The following is a 17,772-nucleotide window of genomic DNA, read 5'->3' on the forward strand; positions in this document are numbered from 1 at the left end:
TCTCCGGAGACTCCTTGTCCCACGTGTGTAAAGGTGACAGCGTGTGCACCGTGTGGGTCTCTTAGGCTATATTTCACAGAATACTTATTCACTGTTATGAATGGCATAGTGAAGTGCTTATTTATATCTCTTTATGATTGCAATGTGTTTTGTATCACAATTTATCTGTGTGCTACTCTAGTGATGTTATTAAAGTAGTTTATTCCTCCTGCACGGTGTAATGGTGACAGTGTGTGCATCGTGTAGTACTTGGCGTAGGCTATGACTGTGATCTCTTGTAGATTATGAAGTTAACTATTGCTATGATAGTATTGATGTGATCTATTCCTCCTTTCGTAGTGTGAAGGTGACAGTGTGCATGCTATGTTAGTACTTGGTTTGGTTATGTTGATCTGTCATGCACTCTAAGGTTATTTAAATATGAACATTGAATATTGTGGAGCTTGTTAACTCCGGCATTGAGGGTTCGTGTAATCCTACACAGTTAGTGGTGTTCATCATCCAACAAGAGGGTGTAGCGTCTAGCATCTATCTATTTATGCTGTTATGTGATCAATGTTGAGAGTGTCCACTAGTGAAAGTATGATCCCTAGGCCTTGTTCCTAAATACTGCTATCGCTGCTTGTTTACTGTTTTACTGCATCTTTACTTCCTGCAATATTACTACCATCAACTGCACGCCAGCAAGCACTTTTCTGGCGCCGTTACTACTGCTCATATTCATTCATACCACTTGTATTTCACTATCTCTTCGCCGAACTAGTGCACCTATTAGGTGTGTTGGGGACACAAGAGACTTCTTGCTTTGTGGTTGCAGGGTTGCTTGAGAGGGATATCTTTGACCTCTTCCTCCCTGAGTTCGATAAACCTTGGGTGATCCACTTAAGGGAAACTTGCTGCTGTTCTACAAACCTCTGCTCTTGGAGGCCCAACACTGTCTACAAGAATAGAAGCACCCGTAGACATCAAGCACTTTTCTGGCGCCGTTGCCGGGGAGGAAAGTTAAACGGCACACATACACCGGATCCCGGCAACGAAGCACTTTTCTGGCGCCGTTGCCGGGGAGGAAAGGTAAAAGGCACTCATACTCCGGTCCCAGGTAACTAAGTACTTTTCTGTTGCCGTTGTGTGTGTGCTCGAAGCTATTTCCTTTAGATCCTACAATTGCATCATTTTGTTTCTTGTTTTACACTAGTTAGGCATAATGGACAACAATGAGCTTGTTATTCTATTTCCTGATTTAAGACATGGATGGTTTGATGCGAAAACTAAAAAACCTATGGAACATATTAGTATGAACACTTCGAACACCATTGTTGCTAATGATATGGAAAATTCTAAGCTTGGGGAAGCTGGCTTTGATGAGCATGATATTTTTATTCCCCCAAGCATTGAGGAGAAAATTTACTTTGATGATACTATGCCTCCCATATATGATGATTATAATGATAGTGGTCTTTTGGTGCCACCTACTATGGAGGATAAGTTCAATTATGATTACAATATGCCTCCTATATTTGATGATGAGAATAATAATGATAGCTACTTTGTTGAATTTGCTCCCACTACAACTAATAAAATTGATTATGCTTATGTGGAGAGTAATGATACTTTTATGCATGTGAATAAGAATGCTTTATGTGATACTTATATTGTTGAGTTTGTTCATGACGCCTCTGAAAGTTATTATGAGAGAGGGAAACATGGTTATATGCATCTTAATAATATTAAGTTTCCCCTCTTTATGTTGAGAATTTTGAAGTTGCGCTTGTATTGCCTTCTTATGCTTGTCACTTTGCTCCTCATGAATTTATTTGTGTACAAGATTCCTTTTCATAGGAAGCATGTTAGGCTTAAATGTGTTTTGAATTTGCTTGTTGATGCTCTCTTTTACTTCAACTCTTATTTCTTGCGAGTGCATCATTAAAATTGTTGAGCCCATCTTAATTACTTCTATAAATGTTGCAACACTACCCGGCCAACCAAGGCACCAAAAGGGGCAAATCAATCTGGGTCGTCCAATCAGGTTGCAATAGTAAATATCAAGTCCCACTTTTCATCACAGCCATTCGATGCGGTCAAAAGATTTCTCACCTGTTGGCTTTCTGAGAGAGTCTATGACGTATGGGACCAGCTACCTGCGGGGCCGACAATGTGAGACAGACGCACGCTCTCGTTCAGGTCAACTTTCTATGCGCGTGAGGGTGAGGGAGAAAACCTAGATCGATCGGCCGGCACTCCCCAATCGCAGCCTCCCTCGTCCTACCCCAATCCCCACCTCCTCCTCTCCTCCCAATGGCAGCCTCCTCTCCTCCTCTGTTCCCCTTTCCAACGGGAGCGGCGCTCCAGCGACGGAGGCAGGACACGGGAGCCGGTGGCGGCAGGGACCGCACGCCTAGCGGCGGCGGCGGAGCGTCGTCTCCTCCCCCAATCGCCGCCTCGAACTCCTCCACGGTGAGCTGCCGCCCCGTGCCGACCTCCCGGAGCCCCGCCTCCTCCCGCACCGCGAACTGCGTGCCGTCGTCGAGGTTCCTGATCAGGCAGCTCGGGTCGACCGCCTCCGGCGTGGCGGCATCCGACGCGTCGGAGAGGGTCGGGCGCGGGCGGGCCGATCTGGAATCGCGGGAGGAGGAGGCGGCGGGGGCGGATCGCGCGAGGGCAGGGTCCCCGGCGAGGCCCATGAGGTGGAGCAGGCGGTGGCGGCGCTCCTGGATGGGCGCGGGCTGGGAGGTCCAGAGGTGGAGCGCGGTGGCATCGTATCCGCCGCCGGCGCGCCTGCTGCTGCGGCGCGGGGCGTCGTCGGAGGAGGAGGTGGAGGAGGCTGAGGAGGAGAGGATGCGGTTCCTCCGAGTCCTCCTCGTCCCCGACCACCTCGTCGCCGCACGCAGATGATCTTGTGGAGGCGAGCAGCCGTAGATCGCCTTTTCTTCGCGGCCGTGGCGGCGCACATGGAGGAACAACGCCCGCTCCTCGTCCTTGTCGCGTAGGAGGTTGGGGAGGATCAGGAGAAGGCACGCGGGGCTGGGCTGGGCTGACCTGGTTCGTCGCGGGCGCGGGGAGACCGGCGGCGGTGGCCAGGGCCCGTCGACAAGCGCCTCCACAGGAGGAAAAGAAGAAGAGGAGGTGGCGCTGGGAGACCGGCTATGGCGACGGTCGGCGAGCTCCGCCACGATCGGCCACGAGCCACCATCGCCGTCGGGCCTCTCACCCATCGCCGGAGGTGGAGGAGCGGAAGGGGTGGCGCTGGGATGGAGGAGGAGGAGCACGGATTTGGCGCCGACGAGCTTCTCCACGAGTAAGGCCGCCGTCTTCCTCTCAATGCATCTTCCCTCTCCCTCTCTCACTTTCTCTCTTTGTCCACAGATCGGTCCATGCGTGAGATGGCGAGGGCGTATGTGTGATGGCGCTGCTCCGTGAGATCCATGGACGTGAGATGCGAAGGTGAGCTCTATCTCGTTTTGTTGCCATGGGATCTGCTGACCCGTAAAGACGTCTGTGGAAGGTGGCATGAGCTCCTTTTTTGGTAGGACGCCAGAGGATTTCCATGGCTAGGAAGCTGGATAAAATCCCCAAGTTGAACTCCCCGGTTCTTTGATTTGATTTCATTTGAGAAGTGGAGTAGAACCACTCGCCATTCCCAGGTCATCTCGCCCCCAAACTATCGTTATTTGAAAACTCATTGATTTGTTTTGCTGAAAATATCAGTGCTCTTTGATGTGATGAGTAGCTTCGTATTCAACTATGCCTATTTTAATTTGGTTATTTTGTATTTACTGACAGACATGCCAAAGAGAAACATGCGACCAAATGAGGCCACCCTGGCCCGCCTGGCCGCAGGTGGTTGGATGATGGCAACGGTCGCATAGCGCGTGCTGAGCAACGGCAGTGAGCGTGCGTCGAGCGATGGCTGCGGCTGGCCACATATGCTGCGGGGCGTATGTGTGATGGCGTATGTGTTATATGGTAAGTTTATTCATGAGTTCAGTGCATATGTGGTTATCTGATCCATTCCACTAGCCATTTGGTACTTTTCTGAAGATACTTGGCATGATATGTTTCAGTTGCAGCCCAAGCATTCTTTGAACAATGATGTTGTGTCAGCATGTAACTGAAATTTCTGCACTCTGCATTACATTCTTTTTGAGCATTTTTGTTTCATGAAACCTGAGAATAGTTGTTAGATTTGTCACGAATCAGTGTGTTGCAGCCTTCGTGATGATACCGTTGTATATGCCATATAGCTTTTTTTTTTTACTTTTGTCTCACAAATTTAGAAAAAAAGTGTACATTTTCAGAAAGTCTATATACATAACCTGATTTGAGTTACCATTCAACCTCTAAGAGCGGTAGAGACTTGCGGTGTTCAAACTTGAAAGAATATATGTAGCCGTCTTTCTGTCATACCAAATAATTGGGGAATGTTTTCAAAAAAAATCTTAAACTAGAATTATTGTACATGTGGAAGTGGAACTAGGTCGGTCACTAAACATTTAGTTTTATTGGTACCATTTCTGAATTTGATTTTGTGTATTGGATGGTTGTTTCTGCAGATACTTGGCATGCTATGTTTCAGCTGCAGCCCAAACATTCTTTGAACAACGATGTTGTGTCAGGCATTTAACAGCCAGATGAGCTACTGCTCCTCACCTCCTGTGACTGATTTCTTTCTTTCCCCGTTAGTACTCACAACAAGCTTCCTTTTCCGCTTCTCCCGTTTAGATTTCTAATTTGATCATGAAGCGTGGAGATGGATCCTATTTATCAAGAACAAGTTGGTACAATATTCCTTGGAAGGATGCATCTGGAAGATTTGTTGGTAAGCTTCAATATTGCAAGATGCGGAAGCTTAGGAGAGCTCATTAGATTGAGAGGATCTTCTGAAACTTTTGTAACAACCAAATTATATTTATTATGATGTTTTTATTATTGATTTATGCTATCTAATAACTTACTCTACATGGTAGGGGCTGGCGTGGGGCGGTTCCGCGGCGGCAGCGACCGGAGGCGACGAGCGCGGCCGGAGACGGGACGGCGCGGGCGGATCTGCGGAGGCGGCGACCCGAGGCGACGGGCGTGGCCGGAGGGGGACCGGCACGGGGTGGCCACCTCAGGTGAAGAACCGGTGGGAGGCATCGAGATCCGCAGCGGCCCACTGTTGGCTCCTCTCCCAGGTCGGTTCCGTCAAGGTCCGGATCTCCCCCTTCTCTCTCTCCTCTTGGTTTTCAACAGCATACTGCTCTCCTATCCCTCCCTTCTGGAGCCCTTGAATCTGATTTTCTCCTCTTCAATTTTTGTCTCTTTTGCATCTTGGGTTTGGGTGTATATAAGAGTACTGCAGCAATGGGCAGAATTGATGTTCATAGTGTTATAGTTACTGCAGCCTTCAGGTATACACACACTTCCATTTCCCTTCTGTCCTCTCATGTACTCTCTTAACTCCATTTTGTCCCTCTTTTATTTTCAGTTTATAATGAACTAATTGTGTTACACTATTATTATGGCATATTTTTCTAAATGCCTCACATTTTATGCAGCATTAGGACCATCCACGCCAAGTTGAATGACATGGCTCTATATGGATTTGAGGCAAACGAACTGATTCTACCTTGCTGTCATATCATTGTAAGCCGCTCTAATGTTTACACATCTGCACATGATTTGCAATATTTTTCAATGCGTTTGATACCTTGATTGCTGGTCTTTTTAAGGCGTGTCACAGGCCGATCGTTTCATAAATACGATGCTTATCACGGATTTAGTGATAACTGGAAATTGATGGTTTGATTATTGAACGGGTGGGGGAGAAGAAGGGACTATCAGTTGCTTAATCAACTGGAGCGGCACACTTTCCACCAGCACAACCTGGGGAGAGACGCCCGCGTCGATCTACGACAAGCTTGCCTAATGCCAAGGTGAGCTTCTTTCGATCCTTCTACCTCTGCTTTTATGTGTGTCCGTTCTTGCTTGACTAAAATGTTGGTCATCTAGGCTAATTAATGTAAGCTATTGTTTGACAGGTTATTTAGGATGAAACAGTTGGCTCCTAAAATGGCAAGCAACTTGTTAATGCAGTTTAGCAGTGGCTTAATTTCCGAAGGATGCTAGAGAACACTTGGTTCGATACTACATCATGGACAAGATGAAGGATATAGTGCTGCTGATGGTACTTCATTGTCTCCTACTATACTTATTTGACCTATAAGGTTCTACATAATTCTTGGTTTGATACTACTTGATGGACAAAATGATTTACTTATTAGCTAGAAGATATTGCTACTTGCTACTTGGTAGTTGTGGTTTTTTTAACCTTTTGAGAGATAGAAGAAAGTCGTTCTACTTGCCACAAATTCCTTAAAAATAATCTTGCTGTTGTTGCATTCTGTGGTACAGAATTGTGAGTAGCTCAGTGCAATTGAATTTGGCCATTTTTGTCCAATATTTACTTCAATCTAGGGTGCCTACTACTATCAAAGGATATGTCTAACAACTGGATCTTGTTTCCTTAGGTTTCTTTATGGTGATGAAGCTTGATTTTTGTAATGATGAGACCTGTTCAGAACTAGGCATTCAAATGATTGTACTGTTGCTATGCGAGGTGGTGACCACAAAGATGCCCGACCACTGGTTGCTACGGCCATCTTTATGGATAACTGCGAAAAAGGATTGTCCATAAGGTTGGTATTCAATTGCTTATGCATTCACAACAGCTCCGTAGTAGATCGTGACTCCGGTATTGCTTAAATGTTTTTTCCAACAATACTTCGTTAATTGTTGGAGGGATTGACCTATATATGCAATTTTTAATTTATGCTGATCTACTGCCTGATGATGTTTTTTTAAGCTTGTTGCCTGATGACGTTCTTGTGTGCTTCGTGATCTGTTTGCGGGTGAATTTATAAATAGCGAAAACCAAAAACTATTGTCTCAGTTACTTGTAGTTCTACAGTTGCGTCTGCATATAAGCCCAGCTATAGCACTTACATGTTCAGTTATGCCATCCAGATTCTCCCTTTTCTTTTCTTTGCTTGATATTTATGTTTAGCTCATCTTCCAGTTTGCGTTATAAAGTTATGCTTGATTTATGATATCATGGTTCTTCATAAAGAATTAAGATTTACTAGGCACTTGCATGTTAATTGTTGTTTCAGACATGGCAATGGAATTGGTTCTCCATGTTTGCAGGCGCCGATGAGCAGAGGCTACGGGAGGCATTGATGGCCTACATCAACGGCAACTCCATCATGTCTGACGCTGAGTTTGACGGGCTCAAACTACCAAAGGTGCCTTGGGCTCTGCTTCCATAACACTCTGATCTGTCAATGAGACCAGGACATACTTTTGGTCAATTTCAGGGCTGAGATTGTGTGAACCTTTTGATGCCTTCTTTTGGTCAATTTCACCTTGTTATTTTGGTAAATTTTATATGTGTATTGAAATATGCTTAAAAGGTGTTGGATGAAAAGGCAAGTGGACTGCAAGTATTCGTGAGGAGGAGAAATGGGAGAGGGGGTGGTTCTAGAATCTGGAGATGGAGCCTGGAGGAGGGAGCTCGAGAAGCGCCGCAGGGACGGAGGTGGAGGATCAGGGAGCGGCTGTACTGGCCTAGCGAACCAGAGGGCGTCGATGCTGACCTGATACACCGCTGAATCTGTTCTACAATTTCTCCTCTCCAGGTATGGCAGTAGTTCCCTATATATACAAAGCAGTTCCTCACCTAAAATAAAGGGCAAATAACCACTGTACATATTCTCCTCTGAAATAATTGGTAAGGCTCACGTACACGTGCTTTCTGTATATAGTGCTGAAGCTTAGTCAAAAACTGGATCCTAAAGTGCAGTCATTTATCTGACAAAGACCTGATGTACATGTCCCTCTGCCCCTCGTAGCAGTATCATGGCTCGTTTTATCGTTTTGTCAAGCCAAGCATGCAACAATACATTTACAAACAGGCCAACACCACACAAGCATTTAGTTTAAGGATAGATTACAGTACTTCCAGAGATAGATGCATGTTATAATATGCTTATCAAAGATTGAGCTCAATAACTGCAGTATTGCCTCATCAAAGATTGAAATGCTTTGAACTCAGTATGTGACAATATTTAATATACGTGAGGGTGACTATGGATTTAGTCTGTGCTTCCCAGGCTGTCAACCATCGATGGAGGGTATGATCATTGGATTCTGGTTCCAACTTTGTTTCATCATCATCTACTAGAAATTACCTTGCAGTCTGAAGTTACTGACCATGGGCTTTGTACATGTTTTAATTTTTTTGGTGCTACTGGATTTTACAATTGAAATTCCATTTTTAGCTCTAATTTTCTGTTTCTACTAGATTTAGCACTCCCAAGTGAACTCCAACCTGATGGTTCTTGCCAGGTCTGTGAAGAATCCGCTTATTATGCATTTCCTTACTTATTTTACTTATTCACGATGAGGATAACTCAATATTTAATTTTTTATTTTAATATTTAGGTGCTAATGTGGATATACATTTCATTTCAAAAACTCAGAGGGCTGATTCAATTCCATATATGCAGCCAATTATTGTTGCTTCAGATGGGGTAAGGCCCTGAAAAGTGCCTATACTATTAGTTCTCCCTCCCACATTTAAATTTCCTTATATCGTTTGTGTCATAAAAATTGCATTCAAGAAATTGTTCTCATCCGACCTTCTTGAAATGTTTATAGGCAATGGTGGCTCATGGAGATCTGGGTGTTGAACCTGTGTCATCTGGTGAAATTAATTCTTTTTTGGCCCACTTCATAGATTTCCTCACATAATCTGTCAGAGGCCGTTCATTTTCTTGTTTGCGATTTGTTATTATACTGATGTCTGTTATCTGCCAAATGAATCTGCAATGAGTGTGCTCTATTGTTCTATTTCTTTTATCATTTCTTGTGATGGATCTTCATGCCTACAGCCTACTGCCTGTACAGTCAGTTTATTTTCTATTTTATGGTGTCCAGTAGTATACGTAAACGTTAATACCTTGCTTTCCGTAGAGAATCTGAATAACTAAGGAGTGAATTTAGAAAGTTTGAGAGTGAAAATATGTCAGGTCACACATGTTGTGTGCAACATAGGTTACTTGCACATTGTTTTCTGGTTACTACAAGGTTCTTTTATGAATGTTCCCTTTGCTCACATTGGATATTCCAGATATAAATTATTAATGTACTTTCATCGCGAAGATTCTATGAGTCAAGATGCACGGTCATCTTAATACTATTCTTGCACATTGAGTATGTTTTCTCCGTACAAGGGATATTGGTATTTTAAAAATAAAACCATTTTAATGGCATCCTTCGAACTTATTATCATAGACATATGGTGTACTAAAGTTGCCCTTCACTGAAAAATGTACTCTGAAGTATGCTTTCTTGACAATGTGAGTCTTAGGTTTCACTGGAATTTAAGTTATTTTTGTATGTTTGACAATGTTACTCTTAGATTTCGTTTCAACAAAAGTCTGTTCGACGGGAACTTGATTTGATTGATGAAATGCCAATGGTGGTGATGTAGAATTATGATGTCAGTGTTCACCATTCCTGTTCCTAGGCAATTATGTTCTAAGGCAATTATGTTCAGTAAAGAGTTATGGCTTAAGCTACACAGCAAGGGTGCCTTTGTTCGGCAGTTTGGTAGGGTAGATGGCTTGATGTTCTTTTAAGTTCCTGCAGTTAATCATTAACAGTGTGGTTCTACAGTTTGACCCGAGATGGATGCCTTTGTTCTGCAGTTTGGTGGCCTGATAGGGTACATGGCCACAAGGACAACTGAATCAACTCGTGCATGTGTTTCTAAACAGGGGATGTAATTAAGCTCTTATTCCTGATAGCCTACAACCGGTATGATCGGCTCGTGTATGTTGCTTACAGGCTTGAGTACCATTTGATCTTTTGGGACTGTAGGACAAATCAACTGTACTACTATTTTCCAGTTGCTCCTTATTTTGGTAGGATTGGAGTTTTCTGATGCCAAGTGTATGCATGTGTTACACATTGAGTTCTTAAAATTTGTTGGTCCTTTTTTCACTGCTTTAGCTCTTTGTTCCATTACAGGAGATATCAACTCACTTTTCATAAATGTGGGTCTATCTGGAATTATACTATCATATAGGAAATAATATTACTGTGTTAGCCTTCGGCTAAGATGAAAAAAAATGGTGCTACCTTCTCGATACAAATATCTTGACAACCAATAATGTGTAGTTCTACCTTTTCTTTTTTGCAGTTTTGGCTAAGATGGAACACCAAAACTTAGTGTATGTCAGGTCCACAAACACTGAAGATGGAGAATGAGTCCACAACCACTGAAGATGATGTCAGGTCCAAGGAGGATACATGGGTTACCACCAAAGACATGGGATCCCCAGATCTAGGTATTGTAGAATCTGATGGCATCACTGCTGGTAAACCGTCGGTGGAACGTGAGGGGTACGAAGAGGTCAAGCTCGAGAAGGACCATCTACGGAGGAGATGAAGGTCCCTAAGGCAAAGATGGCAGCTTTGAGTGATGCTTTGAAGGCAGTGGATATCGAGATGGAAGAGTTGGAGTCGAGTGTAATGCACAAGCTATGCATCATATAGTGAATGCACCATGGTGACTGTCACCAATATGTGCACGGCTTCAGTAACATATCTTTGTTTCTGTTTTGAGAACATCTTTGGGGACATTTTTGTTTTGGTTTGAGTAAGATCGTGGGGGAGGGGAAGAAAATAAGCCGGACTAATTCAAAACAAATAAATGGGTATGTAAGCCAACGGAGATGTTGGCGATGTTGGATGCTCCCGCATCCCCTTCGCCTCCTACTATAGTCGAGTCAATCGCTGCTAGATCTGTTGGTTCCTCGACAACATAGCCGGTGCTGGTTGAGCTGATGATGGCCGGGCTGATGATGGAGGCATCCACGACGGTGGACCTCAAAGCACCCGCGCTCATGGTGGACTCTCATTTTCCACGCCGCCCGCTCTTCTCCTAGCTTCCATCGCCGCCTATTGTACTAGATCCGTGCGAGAAGAAACCTACACTAGCGATGGAGTGAGGGAGAGGGAGAGAGGTTTTTGGTGATTTCGGCAATGGCGGTTGGGGAATGGGGGGAATGGATGAGGTTGTGGGAGACGAAGGTTTTATATGCGCTGACCCCTCCGCTCCCTCGCCACGTAGATGTACACGTCACCGACCCCTCCGGTATTAGTCCTGGTAAGCCCACTCCCAACAAAAGAATATTTGAAAGTTATTAAAATGCCTTGCATAGGTACACTTAGACAGATCGACGATATTCTAATATTTCGTTGCCATCCGTTCATAAAAGTCTTCAGTTGTAATGCAATCAAGTGACCAAAAAATGAAGTTTGTTATGCAATACACCAAATTCAACTACGAGTAGCTCCAATGCCCTGCTTCCCGAGTGTCTCTAACAAGTTGAAAGAGGAAGAGGCAAATGTGCATGTGACAGAAGAAGAAATCGCAGCCATTAAACCATACCGCTCGAGTGATATCAAGTGGGGTATCCAAAGGAGAGTCGAAGGGAGACACTGAGGGCATTTTCTTCGGCCTACCCCATCGATTATACTATAACTCAACCGAAGCAAACGGAATAGCCAAATGAGAGTAGAAGGGTCGTTGAGGGCATTTCCTCCAACGAAACACACTGAATATTACTATAGCTCACCATGGATGGCCATTTCACCCTAATACTCCCCCTTTGCTATTGCGATGATGGCGGCAGTCGAAAGAGCTACACTTCACGCTCCCGAGCCTCCGGTATTGAAATAAACCAAGACTTATGGTGAGAAAACACAGTAACCAGAGAAGAGCTCCAACACACCCCGTCGAATACTACTATAGCTCAAACTGGATGCCCATTTAACCTTAATACCCCTTTATTCAGTGGAAGAGCTCCCCTACAACCTTCGGTAATAAAATAAGCCAAACCTTATGGTTAGCCTCTGTCATTTGCGCGATAGCGCAACGGGTCATCTAGTGGCTATAAAGAAAGAACTTCTTGGGAGATAACCCATGTGTTTATTTTGCTACAGTACTTTTGTTTTATATTTGAGTCTTGGAAGTTGTTACTACTGTAGCAACCTCTCCTTATCTTATTTTATTGCATTGTTGTGCCAAGTAAAGTCTTTGATAGCAAGGTTGATACTAGATTTGGATTACTGCGCAGAAACAGATTTATGTCTGTCACGAATCTGGGCAGAATTCTCTGTAGGTAACTCAGAAAAATCTGCAAATTTACGTGCGTAATCGTCAGATATGTACGCAACTTTCATTCAATTTGAGCATTTTCATCTGAGCAAGTCTGGTGCCACTTTAAAATTCGTCTTTACGGACTGTTCTGTTTTGACAGATTCTGCCTTTTATTTCGCATTGCCTCTTTTGTTATGTGGGATGGATTCCTTTGTTCCATTGACTTCCAGTAGCTTTGGGAAATGTCCAGAAGTGTTAAGAATGATTGTGTCACCTCTGAACATGTGAATTTTTATTATGCACTAACCCTCTAATGAGTTTGTTTCGAGTTTGGTGTGGAGGAAGTTTTCAAGGGTCAAGAGAGGAGGATGATATACTATGATCAAGAAGAGTGAAGAGTCTAAGCTTGGGGATGCCCCCGTGGTTCATCCCTGCATATTTTAAGAAGACTCAAGCATCTAAGCTTGGGGATGCCTTGGGCATCCCCTTCTTCATCGACAACTTATCAGGTTTCCTCCCCTGAAACTGTATTTTTATTCCATCACATCTTATGTGCTTTACTTGGAGCGTCGGTTTGTTCTTGTTTTTGTTTTTGTTTGAATAAAATGGATCCTAGCATTCATTGTGTGGGATAGAGACACGCTCCGCTGTTGCATATGGACAAATATGTCCTTAGGCTTTACTCATAGTATTCATGGCGAAGGTTGAATCTTCTTCGTTAGATTGTTATATGGTTGGAATCAGGAAATGCTACATGTAGTAATTCTAAAATGTCTTGAATAATTTGATACTTGGCAATTGTTGTGCTCATGTTTAAGCTCTTGCATCATATACTTTGCACCCATTAATGAAGAAATACATAGAGCTTGCTAAAATTTGGTTTGCATATTTGGTCTCTCTAAAGTCTAGATAATTTCTAGTATTGAGTTTTGAACAACGAGGAAGACGGTGTAGAGTCTTATAATGTTTACAATATGTCTTTTATGTGAGTTTTGCTGCACCGGTTCATCCTTGTGTTTGTTTCAAATAACCTTGCTAGCCTAAACCTTGTATCGAGAGGGAATACTTCTCATGCATCCAAAATCCTTGAGCCAACCACTATGCCATTTGTGTCCACCATACCTACCTACTACATGGTATTTCTCCGCCATTCCAAAGTAAATTGCTTGAGTGCTACCTTTAAATTTCCATCATTCGCCTTTGCAATATATAGCTCATGGGACAAAATAGCCTTAAAAACTATTGTGGTATTGAATATGTACTTATGCACCTTATCTCTTATTAAGTTGCTTGTTGTGCGATAACCATGTTCCTGGGGATGCCATCAACTTTTTACCTTTGTTGAATATCATGTGAGTTGCTATGCATGTTCGTCTTGTCTGAAGTAAGGGCGGTTTTCACCATCAAATGGTTTGAGTATGCATACTGTTAGAGAAGAACATTGGGCCGCTAACTAAAGCCATGAATCATGGTGGAAGTTTCAGTTTGGACATAAAACCTCAATCTCTTATGAGAATATTATCTGTTGTTGAATGCTTAAGCATTAAAAGAGGAGTCCATTATCTGTTGTCTATGTTGTCCCGGTATGGGTGTCTAAGTTGAAGAATGATCAAAAGCGAGAAATCCAAATGCGAACTTTCTCCTTAGACCCTTGTACAAAGTGCATAGAGGTACCCCTTTGTGACACTTGGTTGAAACATATGTTATGCAATGATAATCCGTGTTAATCCGAGCTAATTAGGACAAGGTGCGGGCACTATTAGTATACTATGCATGAGGCTTGCAACTTGTAAGATATAATTTACATGATACATATGCTTTATTACTACCGTTGACAAAATTGTTTCATGTTTTCAAAATAAAAGCTCTAGCACAAATATAGCAATCGATGCTTTCCTCTTTGAAGGACCATTCTTTTACCTTTTATGTTGAGTCAGTTCACCTATTTCTCTCCATCTCAAGAAGCAAACACTTGTGTGAACTGTGCATTGATTCCTACATACTTGCATATTGCACTTGTTATATTACTTTACATTGACACTATCCATGAGATATACATGTTATAAGTTGAAAGCAACCGCTGAAACTTAATCTTCCTTTGTGTTGCTTTAATACCTTTACTTTGATTTATTGCTTTATGAGTTAACTCTTATGCAAGACTTATTGATGCTTGTCTTGAAGTACTATTCATGAAAAGTCTTTGCTTTATGATTCATTTGTTTACTCATGTCATTACCATTGTTTTGATCGCTGCATTCATTACATATGCTTACAATAGTATGATCAAGGTTATGATGGCATGTCACTCCAGAAATTATCTTTGTTATCGTTTACCTGCTCGGGACGAGCAGGAACTAAGCTTGGGGATGCTGATACGTCTTCGACGTATCGATAATTTCTTATGTTTCATGCCACATTATTGATGATATCTACATGTTTTATGCATACTTTATGTCATTATTATGCGTTTTTCGGAACTAACCTATTGACGAGATGCCGAAGGGCCAGTTGCTGTTTTCTGCTGTTTTTGGTTTCAGAAATCCTAGTAAGGAAATATTCTCGGAATCGGACGAAATCAACGCCCAGGGTCCTATTTTTCCACGAAGCTTCCAGAAGTCCGAAGGGGAAATGAAGTGGGGCCACGAGGTGGGAACACAGTAGGGCGGCGCGGCCCAAGCCCTGGCCGCGCCGGCCTAGTGTGTGGCCCCACCAGGACTCCACCGACCTTGCCCTTCCGCCTACTTAAAGTCTCCGTCGCGAAAACCCTATGACGTTCGACAAAACCAGAGAAAACCTTCCAGAGCCGCCGCCATCGCGAAGCCAAGATCTGGGGGACAGGAGTCTCTGTTCCGGCACGCCGCCGGGACGGGGAAGTGCCCCCGGAAGGCTTCTCCATCAACACCACCGCCATCTTCATCAACGCTGCTGTCTCCCATGAGGAGGGAGTAGTTCTACATCGAGGCTCGGGGCTGCACCGGTAGCTATGTGGTTCATCTCTCTCCTATGTACTTCAATACAATAATCTCATGAGCTGCCTTACATGATTGAGATTCATATGATGATGCTTGTAATCTAGATGTCATTATGCTAGTCAAGTGGATTTTACTTATGTGATCTCCGGAGACTCCTTGTCCCACGTGTGTAAAGGTGACAGCGTGTGCACCGTGTGGGTCTCTTAGGCTATATTTCACAGAATACTTATTCATCGTTATGAATGGCATAGTGAAGTGCTTATTTATATCTCTTTATGATTGCAATGTGTTTTGTATCACAATTTATCTGTGTGCTACTCTAGTGATGTTATTAAAGTAGTTTATTCCTCCCGCAGGTGTAATGGTGACAGTGTGTGCATCGTGTAGTACTTGGCGTAGGCTATGATCGCGATCTCTTGTAGATTATGAAGTTAACTATTGCTATGATAGTATTGATGTGATCTATTCCTCCTTTCGTAGTGTGAAGGTGACAGTGTGCATGCTATGTTAGTACTTGGTTTGGTTATGTTGATCATCATGCACTCTAAGGTTATTTAAATATGAACATTGAATATTGTGGAGCTTGTTAACTCCGGCATTGAGGGTTCGTGTAATCCTACATAGTTAGTGGTGTTCATCATCCAACAAGAGGGTGTAGAGTCTAGCATCTATTTATTTATTCTGTTATGTGATCAATGTTGAGAGTGTCCACTAGTGAAAGTATGATCCCTAGGCCTTGTTCCTAAATACGCTATCGCCGCTTGTTTCTTGTTTTATCGCATCTTTACTTCCTGCAATATTACTATCATCAATCAGCACGCCTTGAAAAGCACTTTTTCGGCGCCAGCATTACTACCGCTCATATTCATTCATACCACTTGTATTTCACTATCTCTTCGCCGAACTAGTGCACCTATTAGGTGTGTTGGGGACACAAGAGACTTCTTGCTTTGTGGTTGCAGGTTGCATGAGAGGGATATCTTTGACCTCTTCCTCCGAGTTCGATAAACCTTGGGTGATCCACTTAAGGGAAACTTGTCGCCGCTCTACAAACCTCTGCTCTTGGAGGCCCAACATCGTCTACAAGAATAGAAGCACCAGTAGACATCAAGCACTTTTCTCGGCAACCTTTCCTCCCCGCAACGGCGCTTTAAAAGTGCTTGATGTCTACGGTGCTTCTATTCTTGTAGGACAAGTGTTGGGCCTCCAAGAGCAGAGGTTTGTAGAATGCAGCAAGTTTCCCTTAAGTGGATCACCCAAGGTTTATCGAACTCAGGGAGGAAGAGGTCAAAGATATCCCTCTCATGCAACCCCGCAACCACAAAGCAAGAAGTCTCTTGTGTCCCCAACACACCTAATAGGTGCACTAGTTCGGCGAAGAGATAGTGAAATACAAGTGGTATGAATGTATATGAGCAGAGTAACGGCGCTTAAAAGTGCTTGTCAAGCGTGCAGATGATGGTAGTAATATTGCAGAAGTATAGATGCAGTAAAACAAGAAACAAGCAGCGATAGCAGTATTTAGGAACAAGGCCTAGGGATCATACTTTCACTAGTGGACACTCTCAACATTGATCACATAACAAAGATAAATAGATAGATGCTAGACTATACACCCTCTTGTTGGATGATGAACACCACTAACGTAGGATTACACGAACCCTCAATGCCGAGTTAACAAGCTCCACAATATTCAATGTTCATATTTAAATAACCTTAGAGTGCATAACAGATCAACATAACCAAACCAAGTACTAACATAGCATGCACACCGTCACCTTCACAAGATTTAAAGGAGGAATAGATCACATCAATACTATCATAGCAATAGTTAACTTCATAATCTACAAGAGATCACAATCATAGCCTACGCCAAGTACTACACGATGCACACACTGTCACCATTACACCGTGCAGGAGGAATAAACTACTTTAATAACATCACTAGAGTAGCACACAGATAAATTGTGATACAAAACACATTGCAATCATAAAGAGATATAAATAAGCACTTCACTATGCCATTCATAACAGCGAATAAGTATTCTGTGAAATATAGCCTAAGAGACCCACACGGTGCACACACTGTCACCTTTACACACGTGGGACAAGGAGTCTCCGGAGATCACATAAGTAAAATCCACTTGACTAGCATAATGACATCTAGATTACAAGCATCATCATATGAATCTCAATCATGTAAGGCAGCTCATGAGATTATTGTATTGAAGTACATAGGAGAGAGATGAACCACATAGCTACCGGTACAGCCCCGAGCCTCGATGAAGAACTACTCCCTCCTCATGGGAGACAGCAGCGTTGATGAAGATGGCGGTGGTGTCGATGGAGAAGCCTTCCGGGGGCACTTCCCCGTCCCGGCGGCGTGCCGGAACAGAGACTCCTATCCCCCAGATCTTGGCTTCGCGATGGCGGCGGCTCTGGAAGGTTTTCTCTGGTTTCGTCGAACGTGGTCGAGGTTTTAGGTCAGGGACGACTAAATAGGTGAAGAGGCGGAGTCGGAGGGGCCACGGGGTGCCCACACAGTAGGGGGGCGCGCCCCCCCCCCCTTGGGCCGCGCCGCCCTGTGGGGTGGGG

The 17,772-nt window shown here is 43.6% G+C and overlaps 1 protein-coding gene across 12 annotated transcripts; it reads left to right on the forward strand.

Annotated features, from left to right (window-relative positions):
* Nucleotides 1–4,555: 4,555 nt before the first annotated feature.
* LOC127321684 (uncharacterized) lies at nt 4,556–10,657 on the forward strand. 12 transcript variants are annotated; one of them, XM_071823634.1, is made up of 10 exons: nt 4,556–4,816; nt 4,965–5,186; nt 5,339–5,387; nt 5,535–5,622; nt 5,709–5,912; nt 6,018–6,674; nt 8,479–8,567; nt 8,695–9,648; nt 9,747–9,855; nt 10,241–10,657. In XM_071823634.1, the coding sequence occupies exons 1-5, from the start codon at nt 4,735–4,737 to the stop codon at nt 5,733–5,735; spliced, it is 468 nt and encodes a 155-aa protein (XP_071679735.1). In that variant the 5' UTR covers nt 4,556–4,734; the 3' UTR covers nt 5,736–5,912; nt 6,018–6,674; nt 8,479–8,567; nt 8,695–9,648; nt 9,747–9,855; nt 10,241–10,657. The 12 variants fall into 12 exon arrangements, 10 of the variants coding, with proteins under 10 accessions (XP_071679735.1, XP_071679736.1, XP_071679730.1 ...); XM_071823635.1 differs by having other exon boundaries at nt 8,695–8,740; XM_071823629.1 differs by having other exon boundaries at nt 6,018–6,163; nt 6,527–6,674; nt 8,695–9,855.
* The last annotated feature ends 7,115 nt before the right edge of the window (nt 10,658–17,772 follow it).

The sequence above is a fragment of the Lolium perenne genome, chromosome 7 (genome assembly GCF_019359855.2).
Source record: "Lolium perenne isolate Kyuss_39 chromosome 7, Kyuss_2.0, whole genome shotgun sequence".
Classification (NCBI taxonomy): domain Eukaryota; kingdom Viridiplantae; phylum Streptophyta; class Magnoliopsida; order Poales; family Poaceae; genus Lolium; species Lolium perenne.

Coding starts and splice junctions, on each gene's coding strand:
- LOC127321684 (XM_071823633.1), top strand. CDS start 4,735: ATGAAGCGTGGAGATGGATCCTATTTATCAAGAACAAGTTGGTACAAT. Junction 5,187..5,338: donor CCCAGGTCGGTTCCGTCAAG/GTCCGGATCTCC, acceptor AGAGTACTGCAG/CAATGGGCAGAATTGATGTT. Junction 5,388..5,534: donor ATAGTTACTGCAGCCTTCAG/GTATACACACAC, acceptor CATTTTATGCAG/CATTAGGACCATCCACGCCA.